The sequence below is a fragment of the Hyla sarda genome, chromosome 4 (assembly GCF_029499605.1).
Source record: "Hyla sarda isolate aHylSar1 chromosome 4, aHylSar1.hap1, whole genome shotgun sequence".
NCBI classification, from domain to species: Eukaryota; Metazoa; Chordata; class Amphibia; order Anura; family Hylidae; genus Hyla; species Hyla sarda.
The window spans coordinates 300466567-300482774 of NC_079192.1; the positions used below are offsets into that span (position 1 = coordinate 300466567).

At 45.2% G+C, this 16208-nt stretch overlaps 1 protein-coding gene across 1 annotated transcript in view; it reads left to right on the forward strand.

The window, feature by feature from the left end:
* Window positions 1-501: 501 nt before the first annotated feature.
* TSPAN17 (tetraspanin 17) overlaps window positions 502-16208 on the forward strand; it is an 81732-nt gene continuing 66025 nt past the window's right edge. Inside the window, exon 1 of the mRNA XM_056574718.1 lies at window positions 502-832. Within this exon, the coding sequence (XP_056430693.1) occupies window positions 746-832 (87 nt within the window). The 5' untranslated portion in view covers window positions 502-745. The remainder of the gene's footprint in view (window positions 833-16208) is intronic.

The window sequence follows — 16208 nt, forward strand, 5'->3', positions numbered from 1 at the left end:
GATTAGTGTCAGTTTGTTGTTTTGCAGGATTTGAGCAAAAAGGAAAAACTTTTTTTTTCTTTTGCATATACAGCTATATTAAAGGGACTGTAATGGAGCCAAAAAACGTGGTGTGAACTTAGCCTAAAATATTCTGTACATCTAAATGGGGAATAAGTATTGCATTGTGTGTGACTGATCTGCAAATGTCAACATACTCAGTGTTTTACAACCAGGGTGCCTCCAGTTGTTGCAAAACTACAACTCCCAGCATGCCCGGACAGCCTTTGGCTGTCCGGGCATGCTGGGAGTTGTAGTTTTGCAAAAAACTGGAGGCACCCTGGTTGGAAAACACTGGCATAGAGCCTACACATCAGATAGGAAAAGGACGTATCGTGCTGGAATCCGGCACATAGCTTCACTTCTGGCCCCCGCTATAGACTGACGCGTTACGAGCGCTGCAGTGCCTCTGTCCTAGCACGCGATGGCGCTGGTGTGTCCAACAATGATAGCCCCGCCTCCATGTGGGCGGAGCGTGCGATCTCTGCATCCAGCAGGACTATAGGCGGTATAAGCAGACATGGGCAGCCCGTGCCCGGGACTCCAGGAAGCGCTGTAACAATAGCCTGGTGCCCCGAGCGCTCCCTGCAGCCTCCCAATGCCCGCGCTCAGCCCTCGGCCGCCAGTCTACCTTCCCCGCCGCACCGCACGCTGCCAGCATCCCCTGCATTTGTGACTGGAACTCCCCGTGTAGGTGCTGCAAGCCATGTCTGGCAAACACCAGCATTTCAAGGGCCCCGAAGTCAGCTGCTGCGTCAAGTATTTCTTGTTCGGCTTCAACATCGTGTTCTGGGTGAGTGACCCGGGGGTGGGCAGCTGGGGGAGGCCGGGGGGTGCGCTGGCCTGCTGCACTTCCCATTGTTTGTCTATGGTATGATCCGGCGCCCACGGGGTTAACCCGGGCAGGCTGCTGTGTGGGCGGCAGTGCTTTCCTCCCAGCCGTAAATTGATGTGGTGGAGGGCAGTGCATCCCTGGTGCCAGGCAATGACAGGCTTGTGTATGTGTGTGCCCTGGGGTGAGGGGTCCTGGGGGCGGGGACATTGTCTGGGCATTGTTTATTGTCCCTACTGCTGCTTTAAGCGCCATCTGTGTGCCACCCCATGGAAAGTGGGTATAATCCATATAGAGTGGGTATAATCCAGAACATCTGTAGTGACCCAGATGCCTACCTGGTCTCTAATCCAGTGTCTGTGTGCCCCCTGACATGGCTGGCTTGTGTATGGGCTTATTGGCCAATGATGTGGTGTATACCACCTGCCAGGCTAATGGTCTGTGGGCACGTGCTGTGCGTTTATACAGTATGTGGCACACCTGATTGTGGGCGCACCCTACGTGGGGCGGATCTGGGTTCCTTTTGGATAGGATTGATAATAGTCGCCTGGTATTTTGTACACAAAAAAAAAAAAAAGAGAACTTTAATATCTTCGCTACTGCAAGAATTAAACAGTTAATCCAGTTTCAGTGTAAACGCTTAGAGCAGTGTTTTCTAACCAGTGTGCCTCCAGCTGTTGAAAAACTACAACTTCCAGCTTGCCCGCACAGCCGGGAGTTGTAGTTTTGCAACAGCTGGAGGCACTCAAGTTGAAAAACACTGGCTTGTCCAACAAAATGAGCTAGAATAGTGGTCCAGTGCCGCTGCTCCTTAGTAGTTTTGAGTATACCCGTCAGGCCAGAAACATAGGAATGTAAACAAACCGAGCAGGACCGGAGAAGGCCAGGATTAAGGGGAACCTGTCAACTTCTTTTGCAAATCTAAGGCCCCCGTTCACACAGAGAATCCACGCAGAATTTTCGGAAGGACTCAGACTGGCACTGCATGTCTATTTCAGTGGATTTTGAGGGGCTTGGTTCCAATTTGGAAAGTTCGGTGACTGAATTTGCATGGCAAAACCCATTAAAGGGGTATTCCAGGAAAAAACTTTATTATATACAGTATATGTGTGTGTATATATATATATATATATATATATATATACACACATACATAATCTCAACTGGCTCCAGAAAGTTAGACAGAAAAGAACAACTCAACTTCAGCAGCTCATAAGTACTGAAAGGATTAAGATTTTTTAATAGAAGTAATTTACAAATCTGTTTAAGTGCTCTCTGATGACACGTGTCTCGGGAAACGCCCAGTTTAGAAGAGGTTTGCTATGGGGATTTGCTTCTAAACTGGGCGTTTATCGAGACAGGTGTCATCAGAGAGGACTTAGATGGAAAAGAACAACCTTAACTTCAGAAGCTCATAAGTACTGAAAGGATTAAGATTTTTTAATAGAATTAATTTACAAATCTGTTTAACTTTCTGGAGCCAGTTGATCTATCTTAAAAAGTTTTTTTTTTTCCTGGAATACCCCTTTAAAATCGATAGGCGTGTTGTGCAAGTCAGAACCCCTGTGAACATTTTGCCCATTTTTTATTTTTTTTTCTAGCAATGGGATTCTGCTTCCCCGGGATTTGTCAATGCGGAATTCCACTCAGAAATTCTGTAGCGTGAACCCTTAGGGCTCTATTACACAGGCAGACGCTTGCAATATACGAGCACCAGTCTCCTAGATCGGCGCTAATTTAAAGAGCCTATTTTGAGACCCAAGCTTATTTTAACTTCCCTGTTAAAGGAGTACTCTAGTGCAGAGTATTCCTGCTCCGTTCTGCCCGGGCTGCAAAATAAATGAAAATGAACCAGTACTCACCTCCCTGGGTTCCCGCGGAGCGCCACTACAGCTGATCAGTTCTCCGGTCCATCTCCTTCATACATCCGGGTGTAACGAAGCGTCACATAGCGCTCAGCCTATCGCCGGCAGAGGCAGAAGATCGCAGTGGCCGGCGATAGGCTGAGCGCTATGTGACGCTTCGTTACACCCGGATGTATGAAGGAGATGGACCGGAGAACTGATCAGCTGTAGTGGCGCTCCGCGGGAACCCAGGGAGGTGAGTACTGGTTCATTTTCATTTATTTTGCAGACGGAGCAGGCATACTCCTTTACTTGAACAATCCACAACAAACCTGCAGAATTTCAATCCCGTGTGACCGTGTACCCTAAGGGTATGTTCACACTACAGAATCCCCGCTCGAGGAATTCTGATTAGGAATTTTATTCTGAGATTCATTCTGTCGTCCATCGCGGAAATCCTTCAACGGTAGGACCGCCCGGACCTCCGCTGTCTTGACAGCAATGCAGTCTGCTCAAAAAATGAACATGTTTATTCTTTCATCAGATTAACTTTAAATGGTCACTGTCACCTACTATATATATATATATATATATATATATATATATAAAGTACTAATTATATATATATATATATATATATATATATATATAATGTACTACAACATATCTCTAATTGTTTATTTTTTATTTTTATTAAAATAGTGTGTTTTATATTTGAAAACTGGCTGCAGCCTGCTGTGATGTCACAACTGACTGTATTAGGACCGATTGCCTGGTCCCAATTCAGCCTGTGCTCGCTCCCTGCCTGTCAATCAGACAGATGGGAGCGAGCGCTATGAACGCTGGGGCTGCGCTCATTGGCTGCCTGGCCTCGCAGCTGCCTCATTGGCTGTCTGCCCCTGGCATGTACAGTCTGGAAGCAGTGTGGCATGAATCTCAGTGCTGTGCTGATGCTCCAGGACTGAACATGTCCTGTACAAGTAAGCGAGGTCTCACCCGTACTGTGTTTCGGTCCCGGGGCTCGGTGGTGAGCACGGCAGGTGGACGATGCTCCTATACTCCTCCTTCCTGGATAACACTACACTGCTAAACAGGGAGGAGGAGACCCCGGAGCAGCCTGCCATGCTATTGGACTCCCATCTATGCGCGCTCCCCACAGGAGCGCAGCATAGATGAGGTGAGGGCAGAATTCAGCGCCCAGCAGGCATCAGTGATGTCGCGCCTGCTGGGGAAGTTGGCTTCTGCCGGAGCTAGACAGACGAGCAGAAGTTCTGCTGAAATTCTGCCCATTCCCACCAATGTTAAGGTTTACACAGCAAAATACCGCGATCGTAAATTCTAAGTGTGAACATACCCTAAAAGATAAAAAATAAATTCCTATATGAACTATAGCATTCTGTTCCCTGTCATTTGTTAATGCATATGAAGTAACAAGGAATATATGGGGACACTCACCGGTAACTTGAAATAACCTGCTGGAACAATAAAGGATTGGTTACAACAAATTACTGGTGAGTGCTCGCCTATCTTGTTACTTTATCTGGATTGTTTTGATTGAGAACTCCAGAAGTACCAAGACTGCCATGTACCTGTTCTATGGCCAGATCCGGGAGTAGTGTTGCTGCAATATACCTGCCCACCTCTGTAGCTATCATATTTAATTGGCTTGTGTGGTGATGTCACATGATCGGGCCGTCCAATCAGTGTCAGCCCTAGTGATGTCACTACTCACCCGCTGTCATCATCACTCTTACGTGTAAACAGGGAGTATTAAGAAATTCTACAGACTAGTATACAGGGAATTTATCATTTAGAGCCAAGTTCTCTTATCCCCAGAAAACTCCTTAAAAGGGAAGGAGTAAGTAGTAGGATAAAACAATACTTACCTCTTACTCGCTCCCCCACTGTTGTCACCTAGTCCTGGGTCTCGCTGTCCAGCCCTACCGCATAAGGAACTACCTTCTCAGCCAATTGCGGCCACTGCGTTTTCCTGCCTTTATCACTGATTGGCTGAGCAGGTCATTCCCTGAAGTAGAGATGAGCGAACTTACAGTAAATTCGATTCGTCACGAACTTCTCGGCTCGGCAGTTGATGACGTTTCCTGCATAAATTAGTTCAGCTTCCAGGTGCTCCCGTGGGCTGGAAAAGGTGGATCCAGTCCGAGGAGACTCTTTCCTAGGACTGTATCCACCTTTTCCAGCCCACCGGAGCACCTGAAAGCTGAACTAATTTACGCAGGATAAGTCATCAACTACCGAGCTGAGAAGTTTGTGACGAATCAAATTTACTGTAAGTTCGCTCATCTCTACCCTGAAGTGTAGTACAGTGGGATCTAAACTTTAGTCCCCTTCGTACAGATGTTATCAGGGGCTGCACAGATGTTAGCATGAGAATGGTTTTACAGAGAATGGTTTTCCTTGAAGCCAGATAATGTTGCTGCAGTCATAAAGAAGTTCTGCGCCTTCTGATCTAAAGGATTAGTGGGGGTGGACATGTTTTCCCAACCTGTGTCTCTCCAGCTGTTAGGGCATGCTGGGAGTTGCAGTTTTGTAACAGCTGGGAACAACAGAGGGGGGAAACAAACATAATGCGGCCACAACACAAAAGTTGCCTAAGTCCAAATACATGAACTTCTGGTCTTATATTAAAGGGTTCTCTGGTGGAAAACAAATGTGTTCAAATCAACCAGTACCAGAAAGTTAAACAGATTTGTAAAGTACTTCTATTTAAAAATCTTAATCCTTCCAGTACTTATCAGTTGCTGTATACTACAGAGGAAGTTCTTTTCTTTTTGAATTTCTTTTCTGTCTGACCACAGTGCTCTCCTGACACCTCTGTCCAGAGTAGGACCAAATCCCCATAACAAACCTCTCCTGCTCTGGGCAGTTCCGGACATGGACAGAGGTGTCGGTAGAGAGCACTGTGGTCAGACTGGAAAGAGTGTACAGCAGCTAAGTACTGGAAGGATTAAGAATTTTAAATAGAAATAATTTTACAATGCAAGTTGAACTTTCTGCCACAAGTTGTTTGAAAGCATTTCTTTCCACCGGAGTAAACCCTCTAACATATCTGTAAGAGTAGGAACTTATTACGGTATTTTTGTAAGTATTGTCTAGTGAAACTCCACATTAACCTTCTGTACTGGATTATTAGACTTTCTCCATGACTAGATGACAGATTAAAGGGATTTTACTCTACACAACTGTTCCTCATTTAGCCCGTCACTGATTCTGAGGCACTGATGTGTATATGAAATCTGCAGGACTGTTGGGGGTACAGGGTCCCCCGATTAGGTTCTTGGGCTGGGGTGCAGATATTGTTTGGTATGCTAAACTTTATATATAAATCGTATTGATGACCCAAAGCAAACGTTGTTTTAGTCTGGATGATTTTTTGGTTTCCGTTCCAGCTAATGTAATTCAGTTCCATTGATTGGGACACAATATGAAAACATATATATAACTTATTTCTTTCAGAATAGTCATTAAATAAACACTAAATCTACTACATAAAAAAGTCCCCTTCCTGTGGACCTAATAACAACCAGAAACCTTTTGTTCTAGGATATCGGCCATGTTCTCACTGTGGGAGAAGTCTTTGTGTTCTGACACTAGCACAGAGCTGCATAAACATAAAATTAATTTTTTTTTAAACTTCCTTTTTGTGCCCCTCCCCCCAATAAACCAAAAACAAACTCCTTTTTTGCCCCTCTGCAATGCACTCATTGAATAGGTGGGGCTTTGCATGAAGGGGTGGGACCATTTTTTTTTGTGTCAAAAACAGCCATCTCTCGAGTCGCAAAATGAGGTTTAAAACAGAGCATGTGAGCACTGTCCCCAAGATCACGTCCACACTGCTGAAATTCAGCAGGCGGAATTCTGCAGCAGCAGGTGCTGCTGAAACTGGCCAGACAAGGCATCTCCAAGCAGTCCTGCGGAATTCTGTCCAAAGAATAAACCTGTTCAATCTTTGGGCGGACCTCCTTTCTGCTGGCGGAATTCTGCTGCAAAAATTCTGCAGCATGCACAGAGCAGCAGAATCCTACTGAAAAGAATGGATCTCTGCTGCAAGCGAAGTTCTGTCGGCTGAATGTCCGCAGTGTGGACGGGGCCTTAAGAAGATAACCGTGAATGGTTTGTTGTGAAGTGGTTTTGTACAGTTTTTTTTAAGTCCCCCAACCCCCCCTCTCTCTGTGGACTGACTTATTCGGTGATAACCCTTGGACCTGGTGGTATTGGTGAGGGTGTCTAGTCACTTGTGTGTGTTCCTGCAGATGACTTGGTAAGCGATGCGAGTGAAGCAGTTAAGCTCTGTGAAGAATGAGGATTGGATTGTAATGCTCCATCCCCCTCCCCTTGTCACCTTGCTTCCATGGTAATGTCACCCATGTTACCGCTAAGAATGCCAGTACCAGACCCTGCTTTCCTTTGTGTTTTCAGAAAGGAGGTTTACTACCTATTTGGAGTGACTGAGTAATTGTGTTTATAAATGTCATGCGTCATTTTAGCTATTTTGTGTGGTGTTCTGGTTCTAGACATACAAAATGTGGAATTTTCGGAATGTCTGCTGAAGCTTATTGTCTCTCAGGGCATAGGGCACTGGTAGCGCCCAATAACCACCCAGTTTTAAATAGTGTGTGGACACCCTCCATTGAAATAAATGACCATCTAATAAGCATTTTCACTGGTTGTTTATTAATTTTATACTTAACATTTATTTTTATTTTTTAATGTTGGGCTTATACTAGGGATGTCGCTGATACCAATACTTTTAACCCTCTAACAACATTTGACATATATGTACATCATGACTGAGTGATCAGTGTCTACTGACTACTGTTTTCAGAAGCCGCCGATCTCGAGTAGTTTTGGTTATGTACGGTTGGTACCACCTACGTGATTGTTGTGGTTGGCCAGTACTGACTTGACCAGTTACAGCCAAAGCTAGCAGTGTAAAAATACCCCCCCCCCCCACCTTGTTTCAGTGTAAAGTGGTGAGTAGAGATGAGAGAACTTACAGTAAATTTGATTCCTCATGAACTTCTCGGCTCGGCAGTTGATTACTTTTCCTGCGTAAATTAGTTCAGCCTTCAGGTGCTCCGGTGGGCTGGAAAAGGTGGATACATTCCTAGAAAAGAGTCTCCTAGGACTGTATCCACCTTTTCCAGCCCACCGGAGCACCTGAAAGCTGAACTAATTTATGCAGGAAAAGTCATCAACTGCCGAGCCGAGAAGTTCGTGATGAATCGAATTTACTGTAAGTTCGCTCATCTCTAGTGGTGAGCAGAGCCATTTACTGTCCCCTATGTGCCAGCTTATCTGTGCTTTGTGTGCCTTGGGTCATTGGTGGCATTACATGATTCAGGGGTGTGGAAATGTATAAAAAATCTACTTGTTTACAGGACTAAAACGGCGCAAAATCTACCTGTCCCTCATGACGATCAACTTGTCCGGGACAATTTTTGCTTTTACACTTGTTTTTCCTCCTCTACCCTATGATAGCCATAAAGAACTACTATAATGATACCGTTTTAATTTTTCCATAACAAATGCTCCTAAACAACAAAAAAAAATATTTAAGTGAAATTTGAAATAGTAAAAGATAATTTAGCAAATTTAGTGGTTTTCTTTTCTACGCCATTTACCTTGTGGTGGAGCTAACATGTTGTTTTGATACTTTAGACCAGCCTGATTACAGCAATACCTGATTTGTATAGTTTCGGTCATGTTTTACTCATTTAAAAAAATTCTGAATTTTTTTTTTTTTTTTTTTGAATTGCCTTTTTCTGACCCCTGTAGCTTTTTTTATTTTTTTGCATACAAGGCTGTATGAGGGCTAATTTTTTTGCTTTTTGCGCCATAATCTGTCTTTTGTGCATTTTGGTATTGATCTGACTTTTTAGGGTCTATTCACACATACAGTATTCTGCACAGATTTGATGTGCAGGATTTTCTGCTGCAGATTTCAGTGAAAACTGACTTGAAATCCTGCGCATCAAATATGCGCAGAATACTGTACGTGTGAATAGACCCTTAATCGCTATTTTTCTGGGCTATTATAAAAATTTCAGTTCTGTGGCTTGGTATTTTTCTCTTTCTGTTTTTTTTTTATATTTATTTTTTTACCATACATATGGGATACATAATGTTATATTTTAATAGTTTGTACAGTTACACACGCAGCGATACCAAATATGTTTATTTTTATGTTTACATGTTTTTATGTTTTTACTTCGACTTTTAGGAGGAATCATTAGATTCCTCATACAGATCAAGATAGTTCTATTGAACTCCATTGATCTGTGCGCTCTTTGATCCATTGATAGAGCCTGGCTGGACATGGCTCTATCAATGACAGAGCCACGGGACAGCAGGGTCGATCCAGCCCACCAGGGAGCATTCACATGTCCCCTTTAGACACCGCTGTCAGCTTTGACAGCGGCGATCTAAAGGGTTAATAGCCAGCTGTGGCTTCCGGCTACGGAGAACAACTGGGGGCAGTAGATTATGGAGTGGGCAGGAGTCTGAAGCCTGCTCCATACACCCTGTGCTCTGCGTGCTTGTCGGGGGTCCGGCCCTGCTTGCCCGAAGCAGGGCTAAGGGCCTGAAAATTCACCTACCCTGCGCCCGGAACTGCATGTCCTGGGCGTTGGGCAATAGGAATTCCACATCCCTGACATGTAGAGTCAGTCCAGGCCAGTAGCAGTTACTGTATGGCTGTGTGCTCTGCAACCTGTGCCTGCCCATCTCTCCTTGTCTGCTGATCAGCAAGTAATCTCCGTGCAGCACCCGGCATCCCAGCAGCAGGACCCCCGCGATCAGACATCTTATCTTATCACTATACTTTGGATAGGGGATAAGGTGCCTATGGGCTGAATACCCCTTTAACTCCTTTCCTGCAAATGGACCTGTTTGTGTGTGTGTGTGTATATATGTCAATTCACGATAATGGTGCTGTAGCTGTGCCTCATGGTCAGAGGCAGCATATTACTAGGCACCTGCCGCAACTGCCATGAGTGAATCTGTGCTCCGAAACTGACAGTTAAAGGGGATCTGTCATCAGTGTCACCTACACTAACCGGTCAGTACAGACAGGTAGTGCAGGTGACACTGATAACAATAGTACTTACAGTACCTTGTTCCGTGCAGTCGTTCAGCTCCGGGCCTGGCTTGGAGCATGGGCGGAGCTTAGTGATGTCACTGCTGTGGTCCTCTGCTGTGATGTCACGAAGCTCCGCCCATGCTCCAAGCCAGGCCCTGAGCTGAAGATACCGAAGAAGGTTACAGAAGAATGACTGCATGGAACGGATCAAGGTAAGTATGGTTGTCATCAGTGTCACCTTTACTACCTTCTGTACCAACAGGTTAGTGCAGGTGACACTGATGACAGATTTCCTTTAACCTTTTTAATGCTGCGGTCAGTGTCACTGGAGGTCTCCCTCTGTCACCCTGATTGATGTGGCAAATGGCATCTAGATCTGTAGTAAAATATATAATATATGTGCTTGCTTCAGACTGTACAGTCAGGTCTCCTAGTGGGACAGTAAAAAAAAAAGGTTAAAATAAAGTTAAAGGGGTAGTCCAGTGGTGAAAAACTTATCCCCTATCCTAAGGATAGGGGATAAGTTTGAGATCGCGGGGGGTCCGACCGCTGGGGCCCCCCGCGATCTCTCTGTACGGGGCCCCGGCTCTCCGCCGAGATAGCGGGTGTCGACCCCCGCACGAGGCGGCGGCCGACACGCCCCCTCAATACATCTCTATGGCAGAGCCGGAGATTGCCGAAGGCAGCGCTTCGGCTCTGCCATAGAGTTGTATTGAGGGGGCGTGTCGGCCGCCGCCTCGTGCGGAGGTCGACACGCCCCCTTCCCGCGGGCTGTCGGGGCTCCGTACAGGAGATCGCAGGGGGCCCCAGCGGTCGTACCCCCCGCGATCTGCAACTTATCCCCTATTCTTAGGATAGGGGATAAGTTGCTCACCACTGAATCACCACTGGACTACTCCTTTAATAAAAAATACACGATCACCTTATTTAAAGGGGTACTCCAGTTGAAAACTTTTTGTATTTTACTATTTTTTTTTTTTTTTTTTTTTAAATCAACTGATGCCAGGAAGTTAAACAGATTACTTCTATTAAAAAATCTTAATCCTTCCAGTACTTCTCAGTGGCTGTATACTACAGAGGAAATTATTTTTCTTTTAGGATTTCTTTTGTCTGACCACAGTGTTCTCTGCTGACACCTCTGTCCATGTCAGGAACCGTCCAGAGCAGTTGAAAATCCCCATAGCAAATCTATGCTGTTCTGGACAGTTCCTAAAATGGAAGAGGTGTCAGCAGAGAGCACTGTGGTCAGACAGAAAAGAAATCCTAAAAGAAAATAATTTCCTCTGTAGTATACAGCCGCTAATAAGTACTGGAAGGATTAAGAATTTTTAATAGAAGTAATTTACAAATCTGTTTTAACTTTCTGGAACCAGTTGATTTAAAAAATAAAATAAAAATAATTTTTAAAAAATTCCACCGGAGTACCCCTTTAAACTGCCTCATGAACACTAGGGATGTCCCGATACCATTTTTTAAGACCGAGTATGAGTACCGATACTTTAATTCTAGTACTCGCCGATACCAAGTACGAGTACTTATATTTTAAAGGGTATCTGACAGCAGGGTGACCTGGTCTCTGGCGCTGTTTACCGTATGATATGTGGGTCCTTGTTGTGTACAATGGAGGCAGCTGCTGTAGTAGGAGCCAAGATTTCTCTTCTCCATTGGGCAGAACAGGGAATTTGCATAGGCGGCGAGACCAATGACCACATGATGAGCAGCGGTAGAAACCGGGTCACCTGCACGATCTACCTATAAATTCAGGTTAGTGCAGGTGACTCTGCTTTGACATTGCCTTTAATAGTAGGTAGTATCCCCCTGCAGACATTAGCAGCAGCCCCCCTATAGACAGGGGCTTCCCATTTAGACATCATCAGCAGCAGCAGGGCCCCCCTTTAGACATTAGGAGCAGCAGGGCCCCCCTTTAGACATTAGGAGCAGCACACAGCTCACCTGCGGCGGTCCTCCGTCGGGTGCTACCGCTCCACTGTCCCGTTCTTCCGTCCTCCCGGTCCGCATCATGGCGTCCTATGCAGGAACATGTGCCATACACGTCACTCCACTTCCTCCGTAGCGTTACGCTGGGCGCAGGGGAGGAGGCGGAGTGACTTTGTGTCACATGCTCCTCCATGGAAGACTATGGAGCGGACGGGAGGACCGGAGAACGGGGCAGCAGGTATCGGACATGGTATCGAGGACATTAAACGAGTCCCCGATACCATGTAAATGGCTAGTATCGGCCCCAATACCGATACTAGTATCGGTATCGGGACATCCCTAATGAACACCATAAAAAATTTGACAAATTAACTGCTTTAAGTTAATGCCACCTCTGTAAAACTAAAACAAAAAGTGATCAAAATGTCACATGGAAAAAAAGCTGGAAAAAATAGCCTTCACACAACATTGTTAGTATAAAAATAAAAAAAATTAATACGGCTCTCAAAAATGGATACACAAACACGATTGATTTTTAAAGAGTACCTGTCATCAGTCCATATTTTATAAACTAAGGCTGGGTCCACATCACGTTTTTAGGCAATACGGGATCGCATCGTGGTAGACTACGGTTTTATGTCCGGTGGGAAAACCGCATACGGGGCGAAAGTGAGCCGACCATAGTCAGTGCTTCCCTCCGGTCGGCTCATTGAAATAAATTACATATGGGCCGCATACGGAAGGGATACAGGAGCGCCTGGTTTTAGCTCCCCCCCCCCAGCTGTACGCGTTCCCGTATTGCCTAAAACACGATGTGAACCCAACTTAACTCTAATTATATTCCGTAACTACTCCTAACACACCATCAATTAGGTACTGCCCTAAACCTATCAATCTGCAGAAAAAATTACAATGTCTTTTTTTTTTTTTTTTTTTATACCGCATGGTGAACACTGTAAAAAAAAAAATAAAAAAATAAAAATAAAAAATAAACTTGACAAAATTACTGCTTTTTGGTAACCCTACCTCAGTAAAAATTTTATTTAAAAAAGTGGTCAAAATTTCAGATATACCCCAAAATAGTGGATGCTGGAAAAATCCCTAATGACAACATGGCTAAAAAGAATTGACACAGTATAACATAAACACATGGGTTAATGCAGACAAAACAATCTGTATTCAGATAGAAAGTTTGTCCCTTAAACTACCCCCAACTGGTGGCGTATACGAGAAATGTCATTGATGCCTATTGAGATCATAAAGTCGCCTTTTTCCATTGCTTTGCACCTTTTTGGTTTCCTCTCCTGGTTTTCCTGCTTTTGTTCGGTAGAACTGTTTTGATTTAGAGAGTTCATCCTGACTGGTGTACACAGGATGCTACACATATTTGTGTTCTATCATACGGTGTAGGCTTTTGTTCTGTATGCTGACTGTCCATTATTGCATGGTGTTAGACAGATTGGTATATGGCTTCTTATGTGCACTACAAGATATACCTTTTTAGTAGGAATAGTAAAAAAAAAACTGTACCAGAATGTATCCACTTTATCATCCACTTTTCTTACTCCAATACATCTAAAGCATAAATGAAGTTACTTTGCAAATAATGTTAGTTTAGGACATGACAAATCCCGGCACCAGGCCACCCAGGTTCTTATCAGCCCTTTCCAATAAGAAATGTTCACCAAAAAAATAAACAAACCTGTTTTACCGTATTTTTCGCCGTATAAGATGCACTTTTTCTTCCCCAAACCTGGGGGGGGGGGGGGGGGAAGTTGGTGCTTCTTATACGGCGAATATACACCTATCGGGTCAGTCCTTGCGGCCATCAACGGCCGGGACCCGCGGCTAATACAGGACATCACTGATCGCGGTGATGCCCTGTATTAATCCTTCAGACGCGGCGATCAAAGCTGACCGCCGTGTCTGAAGCGAAAGTGACAGTAACCCGGCTGCTCAGTCGGGCTGTTCGGGAATGCCGCTGTGAAATCGCGGCGTCCCGAACAGCTTACAGGACACTGGGAGGGACCTTACCTGCCTCCTCGGTGTCTGCTCCGTGCCGGGATCCACTGCATGGCGGCGCTCTCCTTCGTCGTCGTCGCGCACGCCTTCCCGTCATCCAATAGGAGCGGCGTGCATAGCGACGTGATGACGGCGACGGAGAGCGTGGATCCTGGGGAAGAAGTCGGACGCGGCGGCAGTGATGGAGCGACATCCAGGGCAGTGGTGATGGGTCCGGAGTGGCGGGGACACGTGAGTATTACCTCCTATCCAGTGGTCTTCAACCTGTGGACCTCCAGATGTTGCAAGACTACAACTCCCAGCATGCCTGGACAGCCATTGGCTGTCCAGGCATGCTTGGAGTTGTAGTTTTGCAACATCTGGAGGTCCGCAGGTTGAAGATCACTGTTGGGTGCAGAATCTTATTTTTTTTCTAGATTTTGCACCTTTAAAATTGGGTGCGTCTTATATGCCGGTGCGTCCTATAGGGCGAAAAATACGGGTACTTGCCTCCGCTCCTGTACTGATCCTGCAGTCGGTGGGAGCATTGGACGTCCTGTAATAGCCACAGCCGGTCAGCTGCCTCTGCGGTGATGCCCTGTACTCGGGCGCTGAGGCAGTCATGTGATACTGGAGCGCTAACTGCAGACATACGCTGCTAAACACCAGAGGCAGGGACGGGGGATTAGCATGGGAATGGGGTGGCGGTAAGGCTAGGTCCACACAGTGTAAATCTAAGTTCACTGTTACCCCACCCTGTCTGTTTCATGCTGCCCTTTCTAGCTGTCAGGTTTCATATAAGATTGGTTTCCTATATTCTGATTTTTGTCTTTAAAAATCAGACAAATATAGGCCAACAATTTAATCTGAGCTGGTCCCGCCTCAATTGCACAAAGCCGGCTATTAGCAATGGAGACTTCTACAACAGGTATCTCTGGAACCGGACTGCAGATTAAAGTGAAAGCTCATTGTAATCCAGCTCACCTGTGCATTGGGTTTAGCGCGAGTGAACCCGCTATCAGTTTCCCTTTAACCCCTTCCCGACCCATGATGTTGACGTATGTCAAGGGTCTGGTGAGGGGATTATGGTGCGGGCCCGTGAGTCGGATCCGCGTCATAACCGACCGATGCCCGCTGATTATCAGCCGCTGATGTCTTCTTGTAATGACAGACCTCGTAGCTGGTTTATCTTTGTCTTATTATTATTTTGCCTTATTTGCCAATCTTAGATGGACTGACTTTAAATGCGCTAGATGTATCAGTGCATCAGGCTAATAAATGTGGCCTATCTGAAAACTCTATTTTAAGTTTAAACCAGCTATTAGTAGACTAAAATGTGTGCCAGGATTTGTGCCAAAGTTTTACATCTTGAGCTACTTCCTTTCTTCAGTGCCCACATCTATTTTAAATATAGGCAACCCCCCTTTTTTTCATGCAATAATGTTTGTCAAACACATAGTAAATGTTTTGCGGAAGTATTAGAAGACTGGTTTGGGCAAAAGTGCACCAAAATTCTGGCGCCATTGCAATAGTAAACTTGCGGCAATATATATTCCTTCTGATAGCCAGTCGCTTTTGTCATGATTGTGGCTAGTCGCTACCTCCATTGAACTGGTTGTAGAAGTGTTATTGAAATTAAAAACATAGTGACAGCCCAGACTTTTGGGGAACTTGGTGGTAGATTCGGTTACATTTGATTGGGGGAAATAGCACTACATGCAGCACTAGTCTTTTCATCAAGATGATGGATGCCTCTTTGAAGGTTAATAGGGTCTGTCAGGTGCTGGTTGTGTCCTTCGTATGGCTGATCTGGCACGGCGTTGTGGCTTCCATTCTAAATACACTGAGGCATATGTGAATATAACTGTCTGCCCTGCTTCTTCTAGCATAGATCTGCCAGCACATTGCTTCTGGTTGTATCAGCGCTCTCTGGCTTTCCCCCTTTTCTCTCAATATTAGATCTAGAGTACAATATATTTTTTCTGCTGCTATAAGTATAGAAGGTGGGAAAGCAACAACATTTTAAAGGGGTATTCCAGGCAAAAACTTTATATAATCAACTGGCTCCAGAAAGTCAAACAGATTTGTAAATTAATTCTATTAAAAAATCTTAATCCTTTCAGTACTTATGAGCTTCTGAAGTTAAGGTTGTTCTTTTCTGTCTGTGCTCTCTGATGACACCTGTCTCGGGAAACGCCGAGTTTAGAAGAGGTTTGCTATGGGGATTTTCTTCTAAACTGGGCGTTTCCTGAGACAGGTGTCATCAGAGAGGACTTAGACAGAAAAGAACACCCTTAAAGGGGTACTTCGCCCCTGGCATCTTATCCCCTATCCAAAGGATAGGGGATAAGATGTTAGATCGCCGGGGATCGCCGCTGTGGTACCCCGCCATCATTACTGCACAGAGCGAGTTCGCTCTGTGCATAATGACGGGTGATACAGGGGCCGGAGC